Source organism: Corapipo altera, unplaced genomic scaffold, assembly GCF_003945725.1.
Source record: "Corapipo altera isolate COAL_440 unplaced genomic scaffold, ASM394572v1 80, whole genome shotgun sequence".
NCBI lineage: Eukaryota > Metazoa > Chordata > Aves > Passeriformes > Pipridae > Corapipo > Corapipo altera.
The window spans coordinates 460,031-486,538 of record NW_020885025.1 but is presented as its reverse complement, the minus strand read 5'-3'; the positions used below and the strand labels follow the sequence as shown (position 1 = coordinate 486,538).

Genomic DNA, 26,508 nt, shown 5'->3' with positions numbered 1-26,508 from the left:
ATCTTGCTGCTATTACAGTCTGTATTCATTTCATTAGTAGTCAAACTGAGTCTGGTTTAGGCTCTTAGCATTCCTGTGTCATTCCCAGGCTTTGGTGAAGAGAACCCCCAGCAGTGGGATGAGTTCTACCATGAAAGAATCTGCCTTCCAGAGTGAGCCCAGGGTACCTGAGAGTGTCATTCGCCATGCCAGCACCTCTCCTGCTGAGAAAGCCAAGGTCACTATCAGTGAGGGGAAGGGCCCTGACGAAGAAAAACCCAAGAAGAGCAGCCTGTGCAGAAACGTTGAGGGCTGTCGAGAGGAGCTGCAGTCCCAGGTATGATTATCTGTTAAACAAAGATCATTTATGGTGAGGATCTTAGGGCAGAATGTGTTGGTTATCAGCCAAGTTGTTTGATTTTTATGATAAGAGGAGTCATAAAAAGGGTGTCAGACTTTAAAAAGTAGTTGATTTGTAGCTGTTATGAAGGCTCCCATAGGAGCATTTTGTTCTTCACTTATCTCTTTCTTGTAGGCCAACTTCTCCTTTGCACCTTTGGTGCTAGAGATGCTGAATTTCCTGATGGATGCCATCCAGATCAACTTCCAGCAAGCTTCAGCCATGGGGAGTAGCAGCCGTGCCCAGCACGCTCTCAACGAGCTCCATACTTTGGACAAGTCAGTAGAAATGACAGACCAGCTGATGGTGAGACTAAAGGAGTAATTAGATTATGGGGGGAGGGGGGTCACTTTTTATAGGGCAATTCCAAGTGGTTTACTTTGGATGCTTTTACTGACTCAGGTGCCAACTCTCGGCTCTCAAGAAGGTGCTTTTGAGAACGTGCGCATGAACTACAGCGGGGACCAGGGCCAGACGATCCGGCAGCTGATCAGCGCCCACGTGCTGCGGCGCGTGGCCATGTGTGTGCTGTCCTCCCCGCACGGCCGGCGCCAGCACCTGGCTGTGAGCCACGAGAAGGGCAAGGTGAGCTCTCCAACTCTGCAGGGAACGCTGCGTTCTGAGGGAAAATGGAACAGCACTGAACAACAGGCAGAATGTGATTTATTCTGCCTCTCTGGAGAGGTAGATCTTCTGTGTGGTATTGCATAGCTTAGGGAAGCCTCTCTTAGAAAAAACTCTTCAGGGAAAAGAGTTCTTGCAGTAGAAACAGTGAGAACAACTCACTACAACTACCTGGAAGGAGACTGGAATGAGGTGGGGGCTCATCTTTTCTGCCTTGTCTTAAGTGAAAGGATGAGAGGGAAAAGGCCTTAAGCTGTGCCAAGGGGAGGTTCAAATTAGATATTAGAAAAAAAAAGTCACTGCAAGAGTGGTCAGGCATTGGAATAAGTTCCCCAGGGAGGTAGTGGAGTCACTTTCTCTGGAAGTGTTCAGGAGGTGTCTGGATATGGCAGTTGGTGATGTGGTTTGGGAGTGATCAGAGTGGTGTTGAGTGGCAGTTGGACCCGATGATTGTGAAGGTCTCTTGCAGCCTTGATTCTGTGATTCCGATTGTAAATGTGGGGACACATTTATAGAGCTGGAATTGAAGTGCCTTATTCCCCTCAGTTATAACTGGATAACAGTTCGTTTTGTGGTGCAGATCACAGTCCTTCAGCTCTCAGCATTGCTGAAACAAGCTGACTCCAGCAAAAGAAAACTGACCCTCACCCGCCTGGCGTCCGCCCCCGTTCCCTTCACTGTCCTGAGCCTCACTGGGAATCCCTGCAAGGAGGACTATCTGGCTGTGTGTGGACTGAAAGTAAGTGCCTCCTGAACCCTTTCCCAGGCAGCTGGAAACATCAGCTCAAAGCCAGCTGTGTTTCTTTTCTCTGAGGAGCTGGCACAGAGCTGGCTCCAAAGTTCTGTCACTAATTTAGCTCCTGAATCACTTTCCTACTCGACAGAGAAAGCAGAAGAAGCAGGAGCTGTATGAATAATATGATAAGTGAGACAGTGCCTTGAAATAGTACTTCTTATTGTATTTAGGCCAGTTTTACATAAGACAAGAGCCAAGGTTTAGTCATGTCAGACTTAGTGTGCTAAAAGTAGTCTGTAACAACTAGGCAAGGACTCCTCTTTTTTATATTCTCCCAAATTTAGATTCAGCTTTCCCAGTGCAGAATCCACAGATTTGTTATTTAGCTGAGAAACAGCTGCACTCTGTGGTTTTGGTTTTGTGTTTTCTTTACAAACGATCACGTAATTTATCTTTAATGCAGTAATTTTAGATTCTCACTCTCTGAATCATTATTGGCATAAGAGAAATGCTGACTTTTAACTCCATTCTTGGCTTCAAGTGTTTATAAAATGCTTAGTTCTAATATTTGACCAATTTTTTTCATTACTCCAGGACTGCCATGTATTAACATTCAGCAGCTCTGGATCAGTCTCTGATCATTTGGTACTTCATCCCCAACTAGCCACTGGGAATTTTATCATCAAAGCTGTGTGGCTGCCAGGATCTCAAACAGAGCTTGCCATTGTGACTGCAGACTTTGTCAAGGTATGTCTGCTCATAAGCTGTTGATGATATATCTACTTTCATACATCAGAGCCTGGATCCTTGTGGAGTTGCATGTGGAAGAATGTGATAATATGCTTAGTTAGAAATAAATTGGAAATATAAATTTGGCTATTGTTGTTGCAAGAAAAAGCAAAACTAAAGAATCCAAAGAGTAGAATAATTAACTATAACATCTAAAAGGATTCCCTTGTCTCAGCTCTTGTCTTGTTTTGTATTGTGGTAGTTGATTATTGCCTTAATTCTTCTGTGTCATAGTAATTACTTTCTTGATTCTTTCCACAGATTTATGATCTCTCTGTAGACGCCTTGAGTCCAACTTTCTACTTCCTCCTACCAAGTTCCAAAATCAGGGATGTCACTTTTCTTTTCAACGAGGAAGGGAAGAACATCATAGTGATCATGTCCTCAGCTGGGTACATCTATACACAGCTCATGGAGGAGGCCAGCAGTGCTCAGCATGGGCCATTCTATGTCACCAATGTGCTGGAAGTCAACCACGAGGACCTGAAGGTGCTGGTGACTTCCATTTCTCTCTGGTTTTTTGCATCTTATATTTGAAGGCAGAAGTTTCCTTTTCTTTTTTCCTTCTTTTGAGCCCCCTTATCTAGATCAAGGAGCTTGCTCATTCCTTTAAAGAGAGAAATATCCTTGCAGTGAAAGGGGGTGGGGGTGAAAATTAAACCCCTTGATCCTTTCATCTAGAAAATGGAGCATGTTTTCCATGACTGGCTCTGAAGTCATGCCTAGCAGGATTTCTCAGCAGGGCTGCAGAGCAGTGCAGTTCTCGGAGCGAGGCACTCCAAAGGTGCAGGAACAGAATGGATAAATCACCACTGCTGGGGCTGCAGAGCTACAGTGAGCCTTTGTTTCTGGTCTTGGGGGTGACTTGTAAAATCTGTCCAGTGTTTTTACCCCAGCCTGTTTCAAAACTGGAAAAGATGAGAAGACAGCCCTCAGGAAGATCTTTTATGAGCTGGGAACAAGGGGAGTGCTCTGTGTGAGACTGTCACATGGCGTTCAGGCTCCCAGCTGAGGGTGTTACCTACAGCCTACGGGTGTGCAGGCTCAGCATCCCTTTCCAAAGCCTTTGAAGTGTCTGATGGATGAGTTCACCCAGCAGTTCAGTTTAGAAAATTGTCGTTTAGGGCTGTGTTCTCTCGCTGGTGGGGAAGAGGGGAGGCCTTGGGAATAATTCCATCATAAACTTAAAAGCCTGATGGTGTTATGTGGTATGTGAGTTTATGTTAAATGTTGTCATTTCTCTTGATCCCACAGGACAGCAATGGCCAGGTGGCAGGAGGGGGGGTGTCAGTGTATTACTCCCATGTGCTGCAGATGTTGTTCTTCAGTTACTGTCAAGGCAAATCCTTTGCAGCCACCATCAGCAGGGCCAACCTGGAAGTGCAGAGGCTATTCCCAATCAACATCAAGAGGTGAGGCTCATGTGGAAGACTCCCCTGAAGTGTTTATTTCTGTTTATTATTAATAAATATCACTCATCAGCATCCCAGCTCTGAATGACCGAAGCTTGTGCTGAAGATCCTCTTTCTGACTGATGATTTCCTGCTACTTTTCATGGTGCTTCTGCCCTAATGGACTTTGATGATGCTTTTGAGTCCCTTCCAACTTGGGATATTCTAGTTGCAGGATGGTTTGAAACAAGAACTCGGTGTTTCAGCAGTGGGGCATGTCTGCATTTTGTCTTCCCACTAGGATTTCCCAGCAGGAAGGTGGCTGCAGAGCCATTGTGCTGCACAGTGTGGAGCTGCTCCTGGTGCAGCCACTGGAACTGATGGGATTACCCCCCCTCACCGAGGCTGCAAAGCAGGAAGCCTTTGTTTCCTTTTGCCACCAGTACCGCTGTGGACCTTGTGCACTGTGCATATTAAGGCTTATTTTCAGACTCCCTTGAGGGAAACCAATCTCTTTTGCTAATAATGTGGCAAGAAAAAACTGTTCTGTCATGTTTTCTGACAGAGCTGGGCACTTAGGCCACAGACTCTTTACTAGCCTGACACAAAGCCACTGTCATGAGCAGGCTCTGTAGAAGGGTCATTCCAAGAGCTCCCAAGCCCCAGTCAAGCTTGGCTTAGTCTTTTTGCAGCTCTATTTTTATTTTTTCCAGTGAGCAGTCACACAGATTCTCCTGGTTTGGCCTTTGCTTAGTGCTGCTGGGTATGTTGTAATGCGTAACTGTTCATCTGTTCATATAAAAACATTGCTGAAAGCCATTTTAGAATTACCTCCTTGGTTTGGGGCATAAAATGTTGCCAAGTGTTTTTCCTCAGGTTTGCAGGGTAGGGATCAGGCTGTGAATTGGAATACTTGAATTCCTGCTGAGGATGGAGCTTTAACTGGTTTGAATGCTGTGTTTTGTGTGTTTTTGCTTGTGCTGCTTGTTAAATTAATGTCACTGTGCCCTTCATCTCTTGCAGTTCTAATGGTGGGAGTAAGACTTCTCCAGCCCTTTGTCAGTGGTCGGAGGTGATGAACCATCCTGGCTTGGTGTGTTGTGTTCAGCAAACCACAGGTGTCCCGCTGGTGGTGATGGTGAAGCCAGACACCTTCCTCATCCAGGAGATTAAAACCTTGCCAGCCAAAGCAAAGGTTAGGCAGAGTTCCCCTGTGGTTTTGGCCCTTAAAATGTGTTTTCTTGTTGTTCCATCAACCAGATCTCTAATGCAAAGAGTTTTCCTTCAAGCAGCAGTTGCCAAGTCCTTGCCTTGCCTTGCAGATCCAGGACATGGTGGCCATCCGTCACACAGCCTGCAACGAGCAGCAGAGGACCACCATGATCCTGCTGTGTGAGGATGGCAGCCTGAGGATCTACATGGCCAACGTGGAGAACACCTCGTACTGGCTCCAGCCCTCACTCCAGCCCAGCAGCGTCATCAGCATCATGAAACCCGTCCGCAAGCGCAAGGCAGCTGCCATCAGTAAGGGGCTCCTCACACAAGCTGTAACAAATGGAGGTGCAAAGATTGATCAGCATCATCCAGATACTTAAAACATTCACTTCTGACAATTACCAGTTAACCCAAGGGCTAAGGACTGGCTAAGTCTGGGTGAAATGTTTCCGTAAATATACATAAAAATATGTACAGACATCTGCGAAGGAGGCAGGTTCCTTCTGCAGCTCTTTTACCACATCTCTGCCAGTTTAGAATGTATTTCATCAGGACCCTCTCTTTTCCCTTCCAGCAACTCGCACATCCAGCCAAGTGAACTTCCCCATTGACTTCTTTGAACACAACCAGCAGCTCACAGATGTGGAGTTTGGAGGCAATGACCTGCTGCAGGTGTACAATGCTCAGCAGATAAAGCACCGCCTCAATTCCACGGGCATGTACGTGGCCAACACAAAGGTACGTGGGGCGATTCGGGGATTCTTTTGGGCTTCTTGGGTGACATCATTGCTCATATTGACAGCATGCTGTGTCTTAGGAGTCTGCTTTGTTCAAATGAACCTGTAATTAGGAAAAGGTGGAGACACCTCTGTAAAGAATCAGATTCTTGACTTAAGAGTGAATTTTTGAGCTGTGGTTTGTCTTCTGCAGCCTGGGGGTTTCACCATCGAAGTGACAAACAATAACAGCACAATGGTGATGACGGGCATGCGGATCCAGATCGGCACCCAGGCCATAGAACGAGCTCCCTCCTACCTGGAGATCTTTGGCCGCACCATGCAGCTCAACATGACCAGGGCCCGTTGGTTTGACTTCCCCTTCACCCGGGAGGAAGCCTTGCAGGCTGACAAAAAACTCACGGTCTTCAGTAAGTCTTTGTTAATTGCTTAGTTTGACTTCACTGATGGTTTTGTTTGGGTGGGTTGAAGCTGTCCTGCTTCACCTCACAGTAGGGAATTTCCACAATCTGTTTGACTTGACTACAAAAACAGTTTGAGGGGTGAGCCCTGAACACTTAATAACTTTATTTATGGCCCAGTTTCTTGCTGCAGTGAATGAATGTTCGGTAGCTCAGCTCGATAATTTTGTTTTGAGGCAAAAGAGAAGGAAAATGGCCTTGGAAAGGAGATGACTCTGTGACTGACTGTGTTTTAATGACACAGTGTAATTGCTGTCCTGACATTGAGAGGAGGCTTGTTTGTATTCAAAAGCAATGACTCTATTAGTTTTTAAGAAATTTCTCTCATCACTGCAGTTGGGGCTTCTGTTGATCCTGCTGGAGTCACCATGATGGATTCCATAAAAATTTATGGCAAAACCAAAGAACAGTTTGGATGGCCTGATGAGCCCCCCGAGGACTTCCCATCTGCTTCAGTGAGCAATGTTTGTCCCCCAAACCTGAATCAAGGGAATAGCACTGGAGACACAGAGTCAGCTGCCCCTGCTGCTGCCAGTGGGACTGTCCTGGAGAGGTATTTCCACAGTCTTTCCTTTCTTTCTCCTTGAAAATGCGTGGTTGCTCTGGAGGGGACTTAGGTGCACTTGTGTGCTTAACTGGGAGAACTGAAGAGAATTAGTCAAATTGTTCTCACTGTCTTACAAAGCAACAACTGAAAAGTCAATGATTATCTTGTAAGGAGGGTTTATGCTCACTCTTGATTTCTCTGGTGGAGTAGATGCATAGATCTGTGTGCCTGCTTTGCGTTGCCAAGTTCATTTGTTTCAGCAGCCTTGGGGAGCTAAAAGATTTCTATTGCCTTGGTACATTCTTTCATTTCAAGCTGACCCTTTTCGTTCTCTAGAGCTCACAAAAGTCAGGCCTCTGAAGTTAAGCTCAGTTTTGAGGAGGGCTTTGTGTGTGACCCTGCTTTAGGCTTGTGGTTCCCACCAACTTATCTTGTGGCCCATGTGTCTCAGACTGAGCTGTTGTGCTGGAGAAAGTGTTGGGTTTTTTCTCCTCGATATCCCTACTGAGAGCCAAACCCCAAGGGCAACCAGGACATATATTTAGTACAAGAAATAAAACTTGTGTTCTTCCTCTGAGCTTGTACAGTCTGTGCATAAGAGTTGTAGAAAGCCTGGGAAGCAGCAAGGACAGGAGGGAAACAGAGCAAGGGGGAACTAGCACTGCTGAAAACTGAGCATTTTAAGGAATATGCTGCTCAACTGTGAGGAAATGGTGGTTAATTTTTTCTGACTGAAATTCTCAGGTAAAGGGTCAGAGCTTGAAGTAGCAGTTAGCTCCAGCTGAAGGGCTTGTTCAGCCATCTTTTAATATTTTGGCTAATAGTTCACGGGAGTTTTTTCCCTTGGTTATTTTCCCTTTCCTTCCCTCCTCTGCTGTGACATCCCCACAAGATGTCCCTCTCAACACAGACATGTGTTTTCCAGAGCAGTGGGGATTATAGTCTAAAAATTCAGATCCAAAAAAAATATTCTTAATATTTGGTGTTACAGAAAGCAGTATGGTTACCTTCTAAAGGGCCTCTTGAGTGGACACAGCTAATGGCAGTCAGGAGGTAGCTTTTCTGTCAGGCACCAAACCAGAAGTTTGGTGTCTGTATTTAAATTCAAGCTTGGATGGTGCTTTAAGCGATGCTTGGCTTCTCTGTGCAGGTACCCTGGATCTCCTTTCTTTGTTTGGCTTTAGCCCAGTGTGTGCTGGCCAGGTAGAGAGAGCTGTGCTTAGAGTGAGTGTGCAGAGCGCTCTCCTGGCTTCCTGATCCCTCCATTTAATTTACCTTTTGCTTAGAATGTGTTCTAGGGAGTTTTTCTGTGAGCTTTACACATTTTTTTTTTTCCTTTTTCTTTGCTCCCCCAAAGTTCTGACACTGAGTCCCTAACCATCCTGGACCGGTTAGTATCCATCCTTTTCTCTGCACGAGTGCGTGTGTGTCAGAGAGACAGAACACATGGTGTGGCTTTTGTTGACTGGGGTTTTCTTTTTGTTTTCTAAGTGACATTTGCATGGCAGATGGTTTAGCCAATGTAAAGATCAGGTGGTTTGCAGATTTTTGCTGTACACAGCATAACTGTTACTTGTTTGACAGCAGACTCCTCTCTCTGCTTTGTTCCTTCCTTGCGCCTTCTTATCCCACTTATGTTCCCTGAGAGCTTTCCGGAGGGTGGCTGTGGGTAGGGGGTTGTTATTTATCACCACCAGACCAGACAGTTGTTCCCTCTACCTCATACCCAATCCTACAGTGCTATTTCTCCCCTTAATGCTCTCTCTTCCCTCCTTTTTCCTGTATCTTCCTGCTCCTTCTGGTGTGTCAGATGGCATTTCAGGTAGTTCTACCTGGAGTGCTGCTGCAGGGACATTCAGCACTTTGCTGCCAGTTGTAAATCAGCTTTTCCCTCGGGGCAAATGTTTTACCAGCCTGCATTCCTTCTATCCAAACTTTGAACCTCAGCATCTCTCACTTGGGTCAAACCCAGTACTCCAAGTTAATTTTCCTGTGGAATATTTTGTGCTGAAACTCCAAATTGGAAAGAGCAACCTGTGTGAAAACAGCAAGCGAGTAGAATCTTACTCCCTTAGCAAAGTCGGTTCCGCTTTTTCCCATGTGTCATAGCCAGCCTTGATCTGCAGTCATCTGTACGTCTGTGGGCCATGGTGAATTGGGACTGTCAAGACAATCCAAGTTATCCCTGCTGCAGGCTGCGTAAGGAAATGTTTTATCCTCTTTGGGAGAGAAAAGCCCCTGTCTTTCAGCTGTGGATTATTAAAGCAGTCCTAAGTTTGTCTGTGAGCGTGAGCCAGGTTTAACTCTGGTCTGTAACACAATGAAATGATATGCATGGTGCCTGTGGCAGGTTTTATCATGCTTTGATTTTGTACTTGGCATTCGTTAGCTGTCTCTGAGCTACTCATGACTGTAACCCACATAAAGCAAAGTGCTAAGGAGAGAGAAGGGTTGCTGTACTCAAGCCCGCTTTCCTTTCTCCCTTCAGGCTAGTAGTGAGTTCTTTAGAAGCGCTGGAAAGCTGCTTTGCTGTAGGACCAGTCAACGAGAAGGCAAGTAACTTTCTGAATACATTCTTGAGCTTTGTGAGCTGGGGGAGGAGGGGCGAGCTCAGCACTTACCTCCTGCAGCCCCGGGGGCCTGATAGTAGCAGAGCTGCATCCGTTTTGCTCAGAGCACTGATCTGAAAGTTGACTTAGCCAAAAGCATTTGAAACTAGTTTAGAATGACAATTGGTATTTGCATTTATCGCTGGTGGGCTTTTTGTGCTGTAGGGTGACCTGGTTTACAAAAACAGAAGGGTAGAAAGCCCATAAATCTCAAAAGGACTTTTCTTCTGTCAACATGTGAAATGTCTGTTAAATGTCAAACAGTAAATTAAGGGAAGCTATTGAAAGGGTACTGAAGGAAGGCAGAAACTGGCAAGGAGGGGAGGGAGCTGCAGGTACACTGGGGAATCAGACTCATGCATCACCTTCATGATAAATATACTGAATAATGGGTTTTGTCTGTTCTTAGGAGAAGAATAAGATTGCAGCTCAGGAACTGGCTACGATGCTGCTGTCCATGCCAGCTCCTTCCAGCGTGCAGCAGCAAACCAAGAGCCTCTTGGCCAGCCTGCACACCAGTCGCTCAGCCTACCATAACCACAAGGTAAGGAGGTGCAGGGATTTTGGGGCTCCTCTCACTTACCCATTTATGCTTGAGGTGCGGCACGGCCCTGGAAAGCACTTTCACCATGCAGTATAAGCTATAAACCTGCTGGCTAATTTCCCTTTAACTCCTGCTGCCTGCCTGGCTGGCTTTTGTGTTTCACCAAAACTCTATGATTTCTTAGTATTAGTTGTCCTTAGATGACAAGAGTTAAAGTAGCGAGTGCCGAACTTCCCCAGAATCTGTCCTGTGCTTGTACTTCAGCTGCTTTGTTGAGTCAGTTGTTTTTCTTTGCCTGTGTTATCTTTATAGGATCAAGCACTGCTAAGCAAAGCCATTCAGTATTTGACTTCCTCAACCAAAGAAGGAAAGGACCTTGATCCTGAAGTATTCCAGAGGCTGGTCATCACTGCTCGATCCATTGCTATTATGAGACCCAACAATCTGGTCCACTACACTGAATCAAAGCTGGAAACAGGTAGATAAGTCTATAATTTTCTTTAACTTACTGTTGTCATAATTGAAGCTGTTGTAGGGTTTTGGGTTTGGTTATGACAGAGACTGTATTTGACACATTTCTTGGGTGTATGATAGTCCTCGTAATGAGGACATCAGAGCCTCTAACAAAAGCCATTTCAAATAAACTTGATGATACCCTCGTTAAAGCTTTCCCCTGCACGTATCTGACACATGTTTTTTAATCTGTACAGAGAGTGAAGAAGGGCAAGAGGTCCAGAAACATGTGGAAGGAGAGGGCTGCACGTTTATTACCCAGCTGGTGAACCACTTCTGGAAGCTCCATGCATCAAAACCCAAAAACGCCTTCCTGGCCCCTGCCTGCCTGCCAGGTGTGCCACTCTTCCTTTGCTGTTGTCAAGCTTTTGAAGGATCCTATTTTAAGTTGGTAAACAGAGACATTTGGCTTGTTCCAAAGGAGGCTTAAGGTGCTAATGATACACTGAGTGCTTTCTGATGTACAGCTGCAGATTCTGCTCCAAAGCTTTTTTTCTGGAGTACTTGTATTGTGTCAGTAAAAAGGGACTGGTGATTGATTTCTCTGCATTTGGCTTCACGAGTGGTGTTAGAGGATATTCATTGGTGGTGGTACATAGAGTTCACAATATTACATTAGACAGACAAGACTGGCTCAGGCTGGATTGAAAATCAATATATTTGTGCTGTGAACATTGTACCGTGAAGTCTACAAAAAAAAGATCCTTCTGCAGTGTCTCACTCCATGTTGAAATAGAGAGCGAACTGATTTCAGTCCTACTTTTATTCCTCCTTAGGTCTCACTCATGTTGAAGCCACAGTCAATGCTTTGGTGGATATTATCCATGGATACTGCACGTGTGAGCTGGATTGTATCCATACAGCATCCAAGATCTACATGCAGATGTTACTTTGCCCGGTGTGTCTCTTGCTCTGCTGTGCTTCAGCCTGTAACTGCGCCAGGGGAGGTTTAGGTTGGATATTAGAAACAATTTCTTCATGGAAAGGGCTGTCCAACCCTCACACAGGCTGCCCACGGGAGTGGTGGAGTCACCATTCCTGGAGGGATTTAAAAGATGTGTACATGTGGCACATGGGGACATGGTTTAGGGGGCTTGCAGTGTTCAGTTTATGGTTGGACTTGATCTTAGAGGGCTTTTTCAACCTAAATGTTTCTGTGATTCTGTAATTACATAAAACTAAATACAGGTAGAATGAGAATACATAGTACAGAATCAAAATAGAGCTGTTCAGCCCTAAACACGCAGCCAGAAGCGAATGACGGAGGAATTTCTCTCTCTCTGTATTTTAGTAATGTTTGTCATGTGTTGCATTTGGAATTTTAAGTGTTGCTTTATGGCTCTTGAGGGAAACAGGGAGTTAAGGCAGTGACTTGTGTCTTACATGAATCATGACTAACAGAGGGGCACAGGTGTTTTAACCATCTTCCCAAATACTGTGAATAAGCACTTACAGCTTAAGAAGTTTAATGATTAACTGTTAACCCTCTAGGATCCAGCAGTGAGCTTTTCTTGCAAACAAGCTTTGATCAGAGTGCTGAGACCACGGAACAAGCGGAGACACGTCACTTTGCCATCCTCCCCTCGCAGCAACACTCCCATGGGTATGGCAGATGCATTCCCCTCCCTACTTCATGCATCAGAAAAGACAGGAAAATAAAGTAGTCTTATTATAAATTGGGACTAAAATCAATCTTTCTCCTTTCTTTTGCTTTGTCTTGTCCCCTAAACGCCTTTTTTAACATTTTATTTCATAAACTGTCACCTCTTCTTTGATATTCTGGGATGCAAAGAGGAGGTTTCTCTAAGGTATTCCCCGTTCAGTGATAGGGAAATCTGATTATTTTATTTAGGGGATAGTAATCCAGACTTAGTAATTTTGTGCCTGTTTTCAAGTTCTTATAAATCAGAGATGTGTGCAAACCAAAAGTAGGGTATCAGAGCTCCATCCAAGAGATGTTTATTGATATTGAAGCAAATTGTGGGTGTCATGGAATCTATTGGTAATTGGGGGTAGCTTAGTTTTTCCCAGCATTAATTGTTTGAGCTGATGTGAGGAATTGTGCATTTATTAATGAATCCTTTGTGACTCAGGAGATAAGGATGATGATGACGATGACGACGCAGAAGACAAGCTGCAGAGTTCTGGGATAGCAAATGGTGAGCACATCCGACAGGAAAGCCAGGAGCAGAATGAAGTTGACCACGGGGACTTTGAGATGGTGGTGAGTCCAGAGCTTCTCTTTGGAGCCTTTTAGGTGTACTAGGACTTGAATTTAGTTCAGTGCTGATAGATCAGTTTGTAATGCTCCATTACTGGTTTGGGAAAGCTCTTGCTGTGTTTCCTCTCCATAGTCTGAATCCATGGTTCTGGAGACTTCTGAGAATGTGAATAATGGGAACCCTTCTCCACTGGAGGCTCTTCTGGCTGGAGCAGAGGGATTCCCTCCTATGCTGGATATCCCTCCAGATGCAGATGATGAGACGATGGTGGAATTGGCTATTGCCCTGAGCCTGCAGCAAGATCAGCAAGGTAAGATATGGGTGCCTTTGGCAGGTGAAAAGGGAAATGGAATATGGGGAAACTGGGAATGAAACAAAGCAAAGCTGTTGGTGTTACCACCAATGACCCAAAGACAGTAGAACTATGAAATGTACAGAAAATGCCAGAGTTAACATAATTCCATAAAAGAAGGACGCTCATGACTTGTTCTGTCCTTGCAGGGAGCAGCAGCAGTGCCCTTGGACTGCAGAGCTTGGGACTGTCTGGCCAAGCCCCCAGTTCCTCTTCTCTCGATGCCGGGACGCTCTCGGATACAACAGCATCAGGTAACTGTTCACTGCAAGGAGTCGACCTCTTCCAGATTTTGACCTAAAAAATGGCTTTAAATTGGTTTGTAAATATGGTTTTGAAGAGCCACTTCTTACTGTTGGCTTCTTGTATTTTTGACTGTATTTATGACCTTTTCCTACTTTGATGGACTCTCAGTGTAGACTTTTGAGGAAGTGATTTCCTCACCTTAAAAGAAAACAGCCAAAACAAACCATGTACTCTATTTCCTTCGCATTTATAAACAGCCAGACATTGTTCATCAAATAACTTGCATGCCTCTGTATTTGATGAGAAGGTTTCCTCTCAGGATATCTCCCCTCCACTGCTCTTAGCAGGCTTAAACATACCGATGGACACTCCTAAGTTCCCTTTTCATTTATGGTTGAAAATCGACACAAAAACAAAGCCAAATATTCATGTCTTTCCTTTCATAGCTTGTGTGTCTTTTGAAGTTCTCTCCAGGCAGTGTTTTTACTTGTAACAGCTCTCTTTATTCTCTTAGCTCCAGCGTCTGACGACGAGGGCAGCACAGCTGCCACCGACGGCTCAACCCTGCGGACGTCGCCCGCAGAGCACGGCGGGAGCGTGGGCTCGGAGAGCGGCGGCAGTGCCGTGGACTCCGTGGCTGGGGAGCACAGCGGTGAGTGGCTCCTGCTGCACCAGCTCTTCTCTGCTCTCCCGGGGCTACCACAGTGAGAGGGTGTGGGTAATCCCTGGCAGAGAAGAGATCTCAGTTCCAAGTAGCTGCTGCCATCCATCATTTTATGGTTTCTGCCAAAGTGCCGTACAGACCAAGCATTTCCTCACTTTTTGTGGTTCTGTAGAAGTGTGGAGTCAGCAGTGGATTTGGCTGGCCTGTACAATCATGGAATCGTGGAATGGTTTGGATTGGAAAGGACCTTAAAGCTCATCTCATCCCACCCTCTACCATGAGCAGGGACACTTCCCACTATCCCGGGTTGCTCCAAGCCCAGTCCAACCTTGGACGCTTCCAGGAATGGGGCAGCCACAGCTTCTCTGGTCATCCTGTACTAATTCTTCACTCACCACCCTCTGAATAAAGAATTTCTTCCTAATGTCTAATCTAACCCTGCCCTCTCTATGAGCTTAAAACCATTGCCCCTTGTCCTGTCACTATCTACCTGTATAAAAAGTCCCTCTTCCTCCTTTTTGTAAGCCCCTTTAAGATACTGAAGGCTGCTATGAGTCTCCCTGAAGCCTTCTTTTCTCAGAATGCAGTAGCCTAGAGCAAGACTGAGAGAATTCACTATGCTGCTGGTTAACTCTGGATGGGATAGTATTAATTTCTCTCTTTTTATCAAGGGACTGACACCTGGGTAAAATAATCACAGACTTTTATTAAAATAATTGTCTGCACTGCCCATCCACACCTTGTCTGACTTGATTTAAATTACTGCTGTGGGACCAGTTCAATTTGGGCCACAAAGATGAAGATGGCAAATGAAAGAATGGCAGGAGTGTGAAGTTGCATCTGGAGAAATGATTCTCTTGTAGCTTTATGAAGAGAGCTAAAGACCCCTCATCTCCTTAGAACCTAGACTCCTATTTACAGTTCAGCTGTGCTGGTTGCTGTGAAGCAGGCCAGATGCGTGGTCAATCACTCTGACGTTATGTTTCCCTGTTTTTCTCTGTCTTTCCCAGTGTCTGGCCGAAGCAGTGCCTATGGGGACACGACTGCTGAGGGCCACCCGGCTGGGCCAGGCAGTGTCAGCTCGAGCACAGGTGCCATCAGCACCACCACGGGCCAGCAGGAGGGAGAGGGCTCTGAAGGGGAAGGGGAGGCTGAGGGGGACGTCCACACCAGCAACAGGCAAGGGGCTTTGCTTTCCTCTTCTGGAATAACACGTTTTCTCTGTGCTTACACTGTAGAGGAGTGGGCTACAGGTGCTGCAATTCATGGTGGGTTCCTTGTGCTGGAAAATGAAAATGGAAAGTCAGAAACACAGACTAGAGCCAACTGACATTGCAAAACCACAGAGTCCATAAAGTGTAATATCCTGAGCTAGAATATTCTGAGCTGGAAGGGACCCACAAGGACCATCCAGTCCAGCTCCTGGCCCTGCACAGACGCCCCAACAATCCCACCCTGTCCCTGAGAGCATTATCCAAACACTCCTTGAGCTCTGGCAGCCTTGGGGCTGTGACCACTGCCCTGGAGAGCCTGGTCAGTGCCCGACCACCCTCTGTGCAATCACCATGTAACGTGGTGCACACACCCAGCGTGTGTCCCACAGAACTGCTGCCTCTGTGAAGTGATGAAAGAGTCCTGCATGAGTCTAGTTAACAGAGGAATCACTACATTCTTGTGAGCTTGTGAAATTCACTGTTAGGAAAAAAGCATGTACAAGTGTCCTGAGCACTTTGGAAACATCTGCAGTTTTTCATTCTATGGGAGTAGATGCTCAGTCACTTGTACAGAGTAGTTTGGGACTGATTTGCAGGATCTGCTTCCAGGCAGTTGGATTCTGCAGGTGGCCAGGCTGGGCAGTGTAGCTCTGAAGTGAATAACTACATCCATTGTCAGATGCTCTGTATCTTGACATCACTTTACGGGGAAGCCTGAGGGAGTCCACTCCTCTTTGGGAGGATTTGATGCCCTTGGGATTTCTGTGGCAAATTGCAGTGCTCTGTTGGAGATGCTGCTGGGTCTGATATGTTTTGAGATGTGTCTGATTGCTGGCTCTGACTTCCCAGGCTGCACATGGTGCGACTGATGTTACTGGAGAGGCTGCTGCAGAATTTACCTCAGCTGAGGAATGTTGGAGGGGTCCGAGCCATCCCTTACATGCAGGTGAGTGAGGAGGGTCAGGAGTTCAGCCTCAATCAGTTAATCACTACTAATACTTCAGGTTTCTGTTTGCACATGCTTTTCCCTTTCTCTTTCCTGCCCAGTCACAATGTGTGTCTTTAAAGTGTTACAGAGCATTCTTCACCCATAGATTTTTGCTGGACTTGTACCCTTTCTCAGTATGACTTTACAGCTGACTGATGACCCTGAGGGCTCAAATCATTGAACTCTGATGTATTTGGGAAGATCTTTTGGGTTTATACTGAATGTTCAAATTAGGGTGTGATGTCTCAGGCAGAATGTAGGAAAGCACATAGATAAGTCAAGATAAAATTTGTGCTGTTTTTGAAAGATAATTTATTTATCTTGGAAACATGGAACCTGCCTTGTAATAATTCTCTGACTTTTATTCCCAGGTAATTCTGATGCTCACAACAGACCTAGATGGAGATGATGAGAAAGATAAGGGAGCTTTGGATAACCTTCTGTCCCAGCTGATTGCAGAGCTGGGCATGGACAAAAAGGTGTGTGCATGTGCTCTGAACTTGCTCTTTCTAGACAGGGTTTCTGTCCATGGAGGAATTAGATGTGTGGGGGTCATACAAACACAAACACTGCTGTGTGGATGAGTTCAGGCGTTTTATTTCTCTTGCTTTACTTCACATAAAGTAGAAAATTACATGAGTGGAACTCTCACTGTTTCCTGTTTTTGGCATCCACGAATGAGCATGAAAACTTGTTCTGCTTGAATTAAACTCGGAAAACAGCCATGATAAGTGATGCATGGTTGACATAGGTAGCTTTTCATTTGTGTGGGACTGTTTTCTGGCAGTCAGGCCACTGTTTATGCTTCTATTAAGGCATTTGTGCTTCTTTTTTAGTATTACTACTTGAACTTAAATTTGAAATGCTTCCTGAGGACCAGAGCACTGAACTTGAGGGGCTTGGGTCACTGCTCAGCTCTGTGATTGAACAAGCAGGATGTATCTGTTGTTGCAGGATGTGTCTAAGAAAAATGAGCGTTCTCCTGTGAATGAAGTGCACTTGGTGGTAATGAGGCTGCTCAGTGTGTTCATGTCCAGAACCAAGTCAGGATCCAAGACTTCCATTTGTGAGGTATGTTCTCCAAACTGCTTTGTCAGGGGATGATTTTCTCCCCCTCTGCTCTGCTCTCCTGAGACCCCACCTGGAATACTTTGCACAGTTTTGGGGACCCCAGCATAAGAAGGACATGGAACTGTTGGAGCAAGTCCAGAGGAGGAGCTGGAGCACCTCCCCTATGGACACAGGCTGAGAAAGTTGGGGCTGTTCAGCCTGGAGAAGAGAAGATTATATGGAGATATCACAGCACCTTTTGGTGTCTGAGGGGGCTACAGGGAACCTGGAGAGGGACTCTGCATCAGGAACTGGAGTGCCAGGACAAGGAATGGGATCAGATTGAAAGAGAGGAAATTTAGGTTAGATATATGGAGGAAATTCTTCCCTGTGAGGGTGGGGAGGCCCTGGCACAGGTTGCCCAGAGAAGCAGGGCATGTGGTCTGCCCCAGCCCTGGAAGTGTCCAAGGCCAGGTTGGATGGGGCTTGGAGCAACCTGGGCTAGTGGAAGGTGTCCCTGCCCACGGCAGGGGATGGAATGGGATGGGCTTTAAGGTCCTTCCAGTCCAAACCACTCTGGGATTCTATGATGTGCTTGGGGGTCTTTTGTTCATCATAAGAGATCTAAAAGCTGCTAACTGAAATAACAGGTCTAAGACTGAAAAAACACTTCAAAGTGCTTTGGAAAAATTTATAAGAAATCTGTAATGTTACTTGACTCTTGTGGAAAAAAAATCTCTGAAACTCAGAATGGAGGAAACAGACATGTAAAGACAACTGGATCCACTTGTTTTGTGCAGGGTTTCAGACTGAGCTCAGGGCAACACGTTAACGGTCGGGCAGATTTTTTCCCTTGCATCTTACCAGTGCTGAAGGGGTTAAAGAGGATTTGTAATGTGATTATTGGAAAGCAATATGCTGCTGTGTCAACGTAAAAGTCGCTAAGAGGATTCCTTAGATATTTGTTGCTAAAAGGTACAGTAATAAGGCATAAAAAGCAGTATGTGTGGTGGGAAGGAGATTAATAAAAAAGCATAGAGGTTAAAAAATTTAGTCTGAACTGCATCAAATTTTAATGAGCTTATGAGCTGTGGGGTTTGTTTGGATTTACAGGGCTGCTTTAATAGTTTTATTTACAGTAGCTTTTTCTCCAGCCTTTGTTATTCACTCGAGCTTCCCACAGAAATCAAAGCTCCTCGTCTCTGAGAATGCAGGTGGAGCAATACCTGGGTGGAGCAGAGCCTGTGAGCAGCAGCTGCAACAGGGACTCTTTCTCTACCAGAATTCATGCCCAGCTGGCCAAAACCCAGATAAACAAATAGAAATCCCAACTTTAAAAAAAAAAAAGAAGGAAAAAAAAGAGAAGGGAAAAAAGCCCTAGTCGTCTAATCCGTAGCAGAGTGGCCTCTGGCACATGTGTCGAGGGGAGATTAGACTTAAGAGGAGATTTTATTTGTTTTCCTTTACTAAGCACTTGTTCAAAAGAGTCTCTGTAAATATTTGAGTTGCTTTTCATAAACACAAAAAAACCCCCAAAAACCCCAACCTCAAACAGACTCCAAACTTAAAAGCTGCCTGCAAAGTTTCATCAAAACCTGCTCTCTTATCCTCACTGTCAGCAAGTGCTGTCTGGTGCTCCCAGCTCTTCCAGCTCAGGGTTCTCTGCTATGTTACTGATCCACCTCCTCTCTGTTCCAGTCTTCCTCCCTCATCTCCAGTGCCACTGCTGCTGCCTTGTTGAGCTCTGGTGCTGTTGATTACTGTCTGCATGTGCTGAAGTCGCTGCTGGAGTACTGGAAGAGCCAGCAGAATGATGAGGAGCCAGTAGCCACCAGCCAGCTCCTGAAACCTCACACGACTTCTTCTCCCCCTGACATGAGCCCTTTTTTCCTCCGCCAGTATGTGAAGGTGAGTCCTGCCCTGTATTCTGAGCTTTACATGAGCTGTATTAAAGGGTGCTGCACAGAAGCAGGGAGAAGCATCCTTGCACAACTAGTTTTCCCTGAGTAGTGCAAACAAAATCCATTCTCTTAGTGGGATTGCTCTGAGCTCTCCCAGAGCAGCCCAGCACACTGTATCTGTTGGTGCACTCCTACACCAGAGTTCTGTGGAGCTGCTGTCACTGTTCCTGGGTGAAGTGTTAATCCTGAAGGGAAGCTTCTCCGTCCTCTGATTCCTTGTGCTTGGCAGGCAGAATTCCTGAACCCTTTCTGGCAAAGTAACTGAGCAGTGGATGGGATTTGCACACTAAATCCTAGACTTGTTCCACCACCATGGTGTCTTTATGCCAAGATGCTAGGGGGGTTTGATGTATGCACAGGTGCAGTGAAAAAAGCCTAATTAAATGTAAGAACGTCTTCTAAGTTGAAAACTCATATGTTAAAATGCCTAATTACTCCAGACCAGCTTGGTGCATCCTCATAGTTGCGACCCAGTTCAAGGCCTAATGGAGGTATATTGCCCTGGTTTTATTGATCAGCTGGAAGCATTTCTTTTGGCTGTGAAGAATTCTGAATCCATGAACCAGGATAACAATCATTAGTAAATATTGTACGTGTGTGAAAGTAAATCCCCGCTTTAATAAGTATAGAGTCTAAATGCAGATTTCTCATAAGGACTGTGTTGGAATTTTCATTAATATGATTCTTAATACCGCAGTCCCCAAACTGTCAATTCCTAAACTATCAATTGACTATCAAAGGGAAAGGTGCAGAAAAACTTTGTTTTTAGAAAAATCAATAAGTGCACCCTGTCACTTGTCATGGCACCACACTGGGAGTGTTCAGTGCCAGAGCCTGGGGGACTGATGGTTGCTTCTGCTTTCAGGGTCACGCTGCAGATGTTTTTGAGGCCTACACTCAGCTCCTGACAGAGATGGTGCTGCGGCTGCCCTACCAGATCAAGAAGATTGCAGACACAAACTCCCGCATCCCACCTCCCATCTTTGATCACTCCTGGTTCTACTTTTTGTCCGAGGTAGGCAAGAATGTGCAGATTTTTAACAAAATAGTTCCAGTAAGAATTTCTTTCATGGGAGAGATGAGCTTTTGCAGAACTGGTCTCACATCCATCTCGGATTTTCAATCCCCTTGAAACAAGGTGAACCCCTGACTTTGTGTTGTTCCTATTAAACAGGAATCTATGGGAAAACACACATGAAAAATTAGGTTGCTATTATTTTCTGGAATTCAGTGTTTGCTGCCACGAAACTCAAAGAGAAAACCTTCTCTGAAATGGTAAAATGTAACATCATGTTTGGCTGTTGGTACTGAGTCCTTAAAAATATCAGGAAGATATTTGGAGTTTTTATCTTTTCCATTCCTTTGGTTTGCTTCCTCCTTGAGATAACAAGTTATCTTACGTTTACACAAGTATGAGATAGGATTTCTTAATTAGGCTTGTTTAGCTATTTATTTGAGGTTGTAGATGACAAGGAATGGTTTTCAGCAGTGGTTTCAGGATGCTGCAGTATTGCTGTGCGGTGTTTCTACTGCCTGTGACTTACAGGTGACTGTGAGGTACCTTAAATCTGTTGGATTGGTGAATCCATCTCCCATATCTTTTCTTTTTGGAAGAAAGCACACGTTTTTGTTGGCCAGGTGTCCCCTGGTGAGTCCCGTGCTGACATGGCTGTTCTTTGTGTAGTACCTGATGATCCAGCAGACTCCGTTCGTGCGCCGCCAAGTCCGGAAACTCCTGCTCTTCATCTGTGGCTCCAAGGATAAGTACCGGCAACTCCGGGACCTCCACACCTTGGACTCCCACGTTCGTGGGATCAAAAAGCTCCTGGAAGAGCAAGGGATTTTCCTTCGAGCCAGCGTGGTGACAGCGAGCTCTGGCTCTGCCCTGCAGTACGACACCTTGATCTCCTTGGTGAGGAGAAGTGCTGCTGTCCCAGGAACAAGGGCGGGTTGTGTTGGTGTGTCAAGAAGGCTGATGGGATGTGTGATCCTGTCCTGTTGTCCTTTCAGATGGAGCATTTAAAGGCTTGTGCAGAGATTGCCACACAGCGCACGGTGAACTGGCAGAAGTTCTGCATTAAGGATGACTGTGAGTTCTGTCTGTGGGGGTGTTTGAATTAAAGGTGACTGTGAGTTCTGTCTCAGGGGGTATTTGAAGGAGCAGAGGGAGGCCTTGGTGTTGTGGTTTGAACCAAGGCATCTCAGATGGGGCAGCTCAGCAGAGAAGGGGAGACACAGCTGAGAGTTTTGAGTAGGACTGAACTGCTTCCAGTACGAATTATCCCAGTGCCCTAATTGCATTTAGTCCTTGGCTAAAGAGCACAATATGGTGTATTGATAACTTACAGGAATAGGAGATCTGTGTTCTCTTCCTTGTGCTGCCATTATTCCAGAGTTTAATTTGGGATGAACCCCTTTACCTTGGTGTACCCGCATATTAGGATTCTGTATTGTAGGGGCAGGAAGGTTCTGTGAGTTTGGTCCTTATGGTCAAAAGATTTTTTGGTTTAGGTTGGGGTTTTTTTGCCTTTTTTTAAAGTCAGGCTTCAATGTCCTGAAGCTGTGTCAGGAGAAGTTTAGGTTGGATCTCAGGAAAAGGTTATTTCCCCAGAGGATGGTTGGCACTGACCAGGCTCTCCAGGGCAGTGGGCACAGCCCCAAGGCTGCCAGAGCTCCAGGAGCATTTGGACAATGCTCTCAGGGACAGGGTGGGATTTTGGGTGTGTCCTGTGCAGGGTCAAGAGTTGGACTTGGTCCTTGTGGGTCCTTTACAGCTCAGGATATTCCATGATTGTAGGATTCAGATATTTTCTTCTTTCCTCCACAGCGGTTCTCTATTTTCTGCTCCAAGTCAGCTTCCTGGTGGATGAAGGAGTGTCTCCAGTTCTCCTGCAGCTGTTGTCTTGTGCTCTGTGTGGCAGCAAAGTGCTGTCTGTGGCTTCATCCTCTGGATCATCAAGCACCTCTTCCACCTCTGCTCCTGCAGCATCAGGCTCTGGGCAGGCGGCAACACAGAGCAAATCCTCCACTAAAAAGAGCAAGAAAGAGGAAAAGGAAAAGGAGCGAGAGGGTGAGCTGTGGCTGGGCCTGTCCTGTGGTGGGTTTAGGGAGGAAGTCTGCTCCTCCCAGCCTCTCTTACTCTGTTTAGAGAGAACTGCTTTGTCTTGTGGTGATAAATCACACTGTTGGGGAAGGGTCATGGACTGTGGCACTCGCAGGCCACAGCAACAATTAGGAGAGAAGAGCAATTTCACCATATGTAGATGGGAAGGGGGCAAAGATGAAGCTCTGTGCCCTAAGAGTTGGGCTGAAATTGAGTGCTGAGGACTTCCCAACGCCCCTGTGTTTATTAACTTGAATGGACTTGAAGTTGTCTAATGGAAGTTACTTCATCTAATAATGAAGTAGCTCCCACTTAACCTGCCTGTCCTGGGTTGTAGGAGGCTGAAATGTTCATGAGGATTAAAACAAGTCCTGGAGATGCACACCCAGTTAGTTCTGCTCTTCAACAATTGTGTTCAGACTTGTTTCCTCTGGCTGCCTTGGAAGCTCTGTTGGAGCCAGGGCTGCTACTTAATGAATATCCACAGTCCTGGGAAAGTAATTAAGCTTTCCTATAAAAGTCATGGGCATAAATTCTGCCTTGGCTTTCCTTCAAGGAACCATTTTGGCTTTCACTATCAGATGGTTCCCTGTGAGTCGTTTTAGTGCCTCATGGTCAATCCTTTTCTTTTTATCAGGATGTGTAGCACATTTCTCACGTCCTTAGTGGCAAGTTTTCCAGCATTTTTTTCTGTTAGTTGGGAGAACTAGGTTATATTTTTGAAAAAGACGGGAATGTTAAATTTGCTTGATACCCAAACCACAGCAGTTTGTCCCCATTATCCTCTCTCTGTGATGTATAAAATAGGAAAGTAACCTGACTATGAGATACTGCATTTATCCTGTTTCTGAAGTGTTCCTTGTGCCCGCAGGGGAGGGTTCAGGCAGTCAGGAAGATCAGCTGTGCACAGCTCTGGTGAACCAGTTGAACAAGTTTGCTGACAAGGAGACCCTCATCCAGTTCCTGCGCTGCTTCCTGCTGGAGTCCAACTCCTCCTCGGTGAGGTGGCAGGCCCACTGCCTGGCCCTGCACATCTACAGGTGAGCTGGGGCAGCGTGGCCTTGGCAGGCTCAGCTCTGTCCTTGTCCTTGTCTCTTGAAGGAAGCTGGAGCCTGCAGGTTATTACCTCCCCTGGAATTGCTCCCACCATTTTGCAATTGTTGGTGCCGGAGGTAGAAGTCGTGACTTATTCATGATCAATTTGAGTTGTGTTCTGCAAGAAACATTTTATTCTATCTGCAAAATCCGACTCCTCACATGTGCTGGAGTAGGTGTTTGTGGGCAAGTGGACTTCTGAGGCAGATGCAGACTCATACAGTTAAAAAGTTGGGAGTTATTTAGGCAAAGACACTTCAAAGGTGCTGAACTCCTTCAGAACTCAGTTCGGTTGTTGCAAGACAGCTGCTTTCATTTTGGAGTGCTAGAAAACAACTGGTTTCAAGGAGTGATGGGATTTAACTCTGTTAACTAATAATAATCCCTAAGTTTGGTGAACTGTAGTTTGTGTTTTCCTTTTGCACGAGATCTTGTGCCATGTTATACATCTGTCTTCAGGAGCCTGATTATCTGTAATCCTTTCAACAGGAACTCCAACAAGTCTCAGCAGGAATTGCTGTTGGATCTCATGTGGTCAATCTGGCCAGAACTTCCAGCTTATGGAAGAAAGGCTGCCCAGTTTGTAGATCTCCTGGGATACTTCTCTTTGAAAACACAGCAGACTGAGAAAAAGGTACTGTCATTCAAGAAAGGAGGTGCAGCATCCCAGGTCCTGCATCAACATAATTCACAGGAATTTTTGATACCGCTGGGACAGATTTTCTGTCAAAAGAGCTTCTGGTGGAAAATTTTTTGTTCCTAAAATTTGAATTTTAGAAAAGGCGGGGTCCTTAAAAAAATGAGGAGTGTGAATTTTTTTATTTTATTGCTTTGATGTTTTTGGGATGAAAATGGTGTTTTTTATTTATTGAGAAGAAAATTTCTTTCCCACAGGAAGCCTTTGTGGGAAAATACATTTATCTGCCAGCTCCAATTTATAGATTTTCAGTGTTGCAAATCCTAGAGATCTTTTGAAACCATAATTTTTGAGCAAAGGAAGGGGTGGCATTTCTTAAAAGACCGGTGGATTTGAGAACAAATAATTTAGACTCACTGAATGTGGGTGTTTAAATTCGAATGCTGTTCAAATCTTGGCAGGCATTTGCAGTGATTGACTGACAGCACTGTTATTGTGGTACAAGTCTAATTTTAGGATCTATCACATTCCTGGGTAATGATTTAACCACATAAATTCCTGTGGGTATCATGTGTGCATCTTCTAGGGGACCAGGAACGCCACAAGATGAGGAATATTTTTGTCTTTGTAGCAATAAAGCAATGTTGAGAAGACAGTATTTTCCTTATTGTATTTCAGTTGAAGGAATATTCCCAAAAGGCCGTGGAGATTCTCCGGACTCAAAACCACATTCTCACCAACCACCCGAACTCCAACATTTACAAGTGAGCTCCTTTTGCCTTTGATCTGTGTCACTAGGGAACTGTGATCCATGGGGTCACAGAGTTCTGCTAATGCAATGGTGGTGCTGGATGGAGCCCTGCTGAGATTCCATGTCTGTTGCAGCTGGGCTTGGGAGAACAACAGGATCCTTTCTGCCAGCTGAAAAACCTGACATTCTGTGCCCCGTCAGCAGAGCTTGGCTTTAGCTTTTTTGCTTTCATTGTCAGTAAATTATAAAATATTAGGACCGACTGGTAAATAGAGATTTGCAGAATTAAATGTTGTGCTCTTAGTCCTACTTTGGCAGTTAATAACTACATCAAAAATGCTGCCAGTGACAAATGATTTTCGATTTGATTTATATTGTAACACTTCTGTTACACAGACTGGGACCTGTAGGGAAATTAAAGCAATTCTGATTTGATGGCATGTGTTTCAAACACAGCAAGCACCAAATTCCATATATCGGTGTTGTTCTCCTCATTCCAGCACACTGTCTGGGCTCGTGGAATTCGATGGCTATTACCTGGAGAGCGATCCTTGCCTTGTCTGCAACAATCCGGAGGTGCCCTTTTGTGTGAGTAACCATGGAATCATAGTCATGGAATATCCTGAGTTGGAAAGGACCCACAGGGACCCTCCAGTCCAGCTCCGGGGGGGGGAGCACACAGGACACCCCAACATCCCACCTTGTCCCTGAGAGTGCTGTGCAAACACTCCCTGAGTTCTGGCAGCCTTGGGGCCATCACCGCTGCCCTGGGGAGCCTGTTCAGTGCCCAGCCACCCTCTGGGTGAAGAACCTTTTCTTGAGATCCAACCTGACCCTCCCCTGACACAGCTCCAGTCATCCTGCATGACACTGGCAGTAAGTGCTTTCTTAAAGCCTTTCCAGTGGTAGGGATCCCAACCATTTACAGGCGTCATTCACTGTATTCCTGAGGTTTTGGGGTGTTCTCATATTGCCTCTGTGTCTTTGTCCCCTCAGTACATCAAGCTCTCCTCCATCAAAGTGGACACACGGTACACGACCACCCAGCAGGTGGTGAAGCTCATTGGCAGCCACACCATCAGCAAGGTGACAGTGAAGATTGGGGACCTCAAACGAACCAAAATGGTCCGAACCATCAATCTCTACTACAACAACAGGACAGTCCAGGCCATAGTGGAGCTGAAAAACAAGTATGTTCACCCATGTTTTTGTGTGCAACCTCTGAATTTGACGTTACGATTCCCATTGAGGTACCTTTCGCTTCTTGTTTTTCCTAAGGTTCCTTAGACAGTTCCTCATCACTCTCAGCCCACATTGGGTGGGATTGTTCTGAATCTCCTACAATTTTTGAAAAAAATCCTCTGAAGCTTGAAAAATGCCTACAAAATTTGTGGATTTCAATTTCTACAGGCTCAGTTTTAAGCACCTAAATGCCTATAAAATTGTTGTGTAGTTTGAACCCAAAAAGAATTTGGACATTGCAGCATGTCCAGGAATGCTGAAAGTGTTAACATTGTTTGAAGCCACAGAGTAGAATTAAAATTAAAAGTTGGATGGTCTCACTCTCAGTTCTGCTTTACCCACCAAAAATGGCTTCTTTTCAATACACTGCTCAGTCTGGAGCCAGTCCTGCTTATATGCTTTCCCTTCTTACTTCTCGAGATGTTCTCACCAGAATCA

The 26,508-nt window shown here is 45.4% G+C and overlaps 1 protein-coding gene across 6 annotated transcripts in view; it reads left to right on the top strand.

The window, feature by feature from the left end:
• The window catches only part of UBR4 (ubiquitin protein ligase E3 component n-recognin 4), a 79,552-nt gene that overhangs the window by 24,345 nt on the left and 28,699 nt on the right, over nt 1-26,508 (top strand). For 2 of the 6 annotated variants that reach the window (XR_003531723.1, XM_027668005.1), the window contains exons 38-74: nt 89-316; nt 515-685; nt 782-964; nt 1,584-1,742; nt 2,334-2,486; nt 2,790-3,017; nt 3,783-3,940; nt 4,943-5,114; nt 5,242-5,443; nt 5,709-5,872; nt 6,065-6,281; nt 6,669-6,885; nt 8,237-8,269; nt 9,368-9,431; nt 9,898-10,032; nt 10,345-10,510; nt 10,743-10,880; nt 11,322-11,443; nt 12,037-12,148; nt 12,639-12,769; nt 12,900-13,077; nt 13,269-13,373; nt 13,862-14,017; nt 15,040-15,208; nt 16,093-16,189; nt 16,603-16,710; nt 17,186-17,302; nt 18,980-19,189; nt 20,108-20,257; nt 20,927-21,154; nt 21,253-21,331; nt 22,070-22,312; nt 23,217-23,385; nt 23,930-24,074; nt 24,756-24,841; nt 25,329-25,416; nt 25,825-26,018. Coding sequence is in view for 5 of the 6 variants with exons in the window: in XM_027668005.1 (XP_027523806.1) it covers nt 89-316; nt 515-685; nt 782-964; nt 1,584-1,742; nt 2,334-2,486; nt 2,790-3,017; nt 3,783-3,940; nt 4,943-5,114; nt 5,242-5,443; nt 5,709-5,872; nt 6,065-6,281; nt 6,669-6,885; nt 8,237-8,269; nt 9,368-9,431; nt 9,898-10,032; nt 10,345-10,510; nt 10,743-10,880; nt 11,322-11,443; nt 12,037-12,148; nt 12,639-12,769; nt 12,900-13,077; nt 13,269-13,373; nt 13,862-14,017; nt 15,040-15,208; nt 16,093-16,189; nt 16,603-16,710; nt 17,186-17,302; nt 18,980-19,189; nt 20,108-20,257; nt 20,927-21,154; nt 21,253-21,331; nt 22,070-22,312; nt 23,217-23,385; nt 23,930-24,074; nt 24,756-24,841; nt 25,329-25,416; nt 25,825-26,018 (5,675 nt within the window). In the remaining variant the exon portion in view is untranslated. The remainder of the gene's footprint in view (nt 1-88; nt 317-514; nt 686-781; nt 965-1,583; nt 1,743-2,333; nt 2,487-2,789; nt 3,018-3,782; nt 3,941-4,942; nt 5,115-5,241; nt 5,444-5,708; nt 5,873-6,064; nt 6,282-6,668; nt 6,886-8,236; nt 8,270-9,367; nt 9,432-9,897; nt 10,033-10,344; nt 10,511-10,742; nt 10,881-11,321; nt 11,444-12,036; nt 12,149-12,638; nt 12,770-12,899; nt 13,078-13,268; nt 13,374-13,861; nt 14,018-15,039; nt 15,209-16,092; nt 16,190-16,602; nt 16,711-17,185; nt 17,303-18,979; nt 19,190-20,107; nt 20,258-20,926; nt 21,155-21,252; nt 21,332-22,069; nt 22,313-23,216; nt 23,386-23,929; nt 24,075-24,755; nt 24,842-25,328; nt 25,417-25,824; nt 26,019-26,508) is intronic. The other 4 variants (XM_027668008.1, XM_027668006.1, XM_027668010.1 and 1 more) reach the window with 4 other exon arrangements.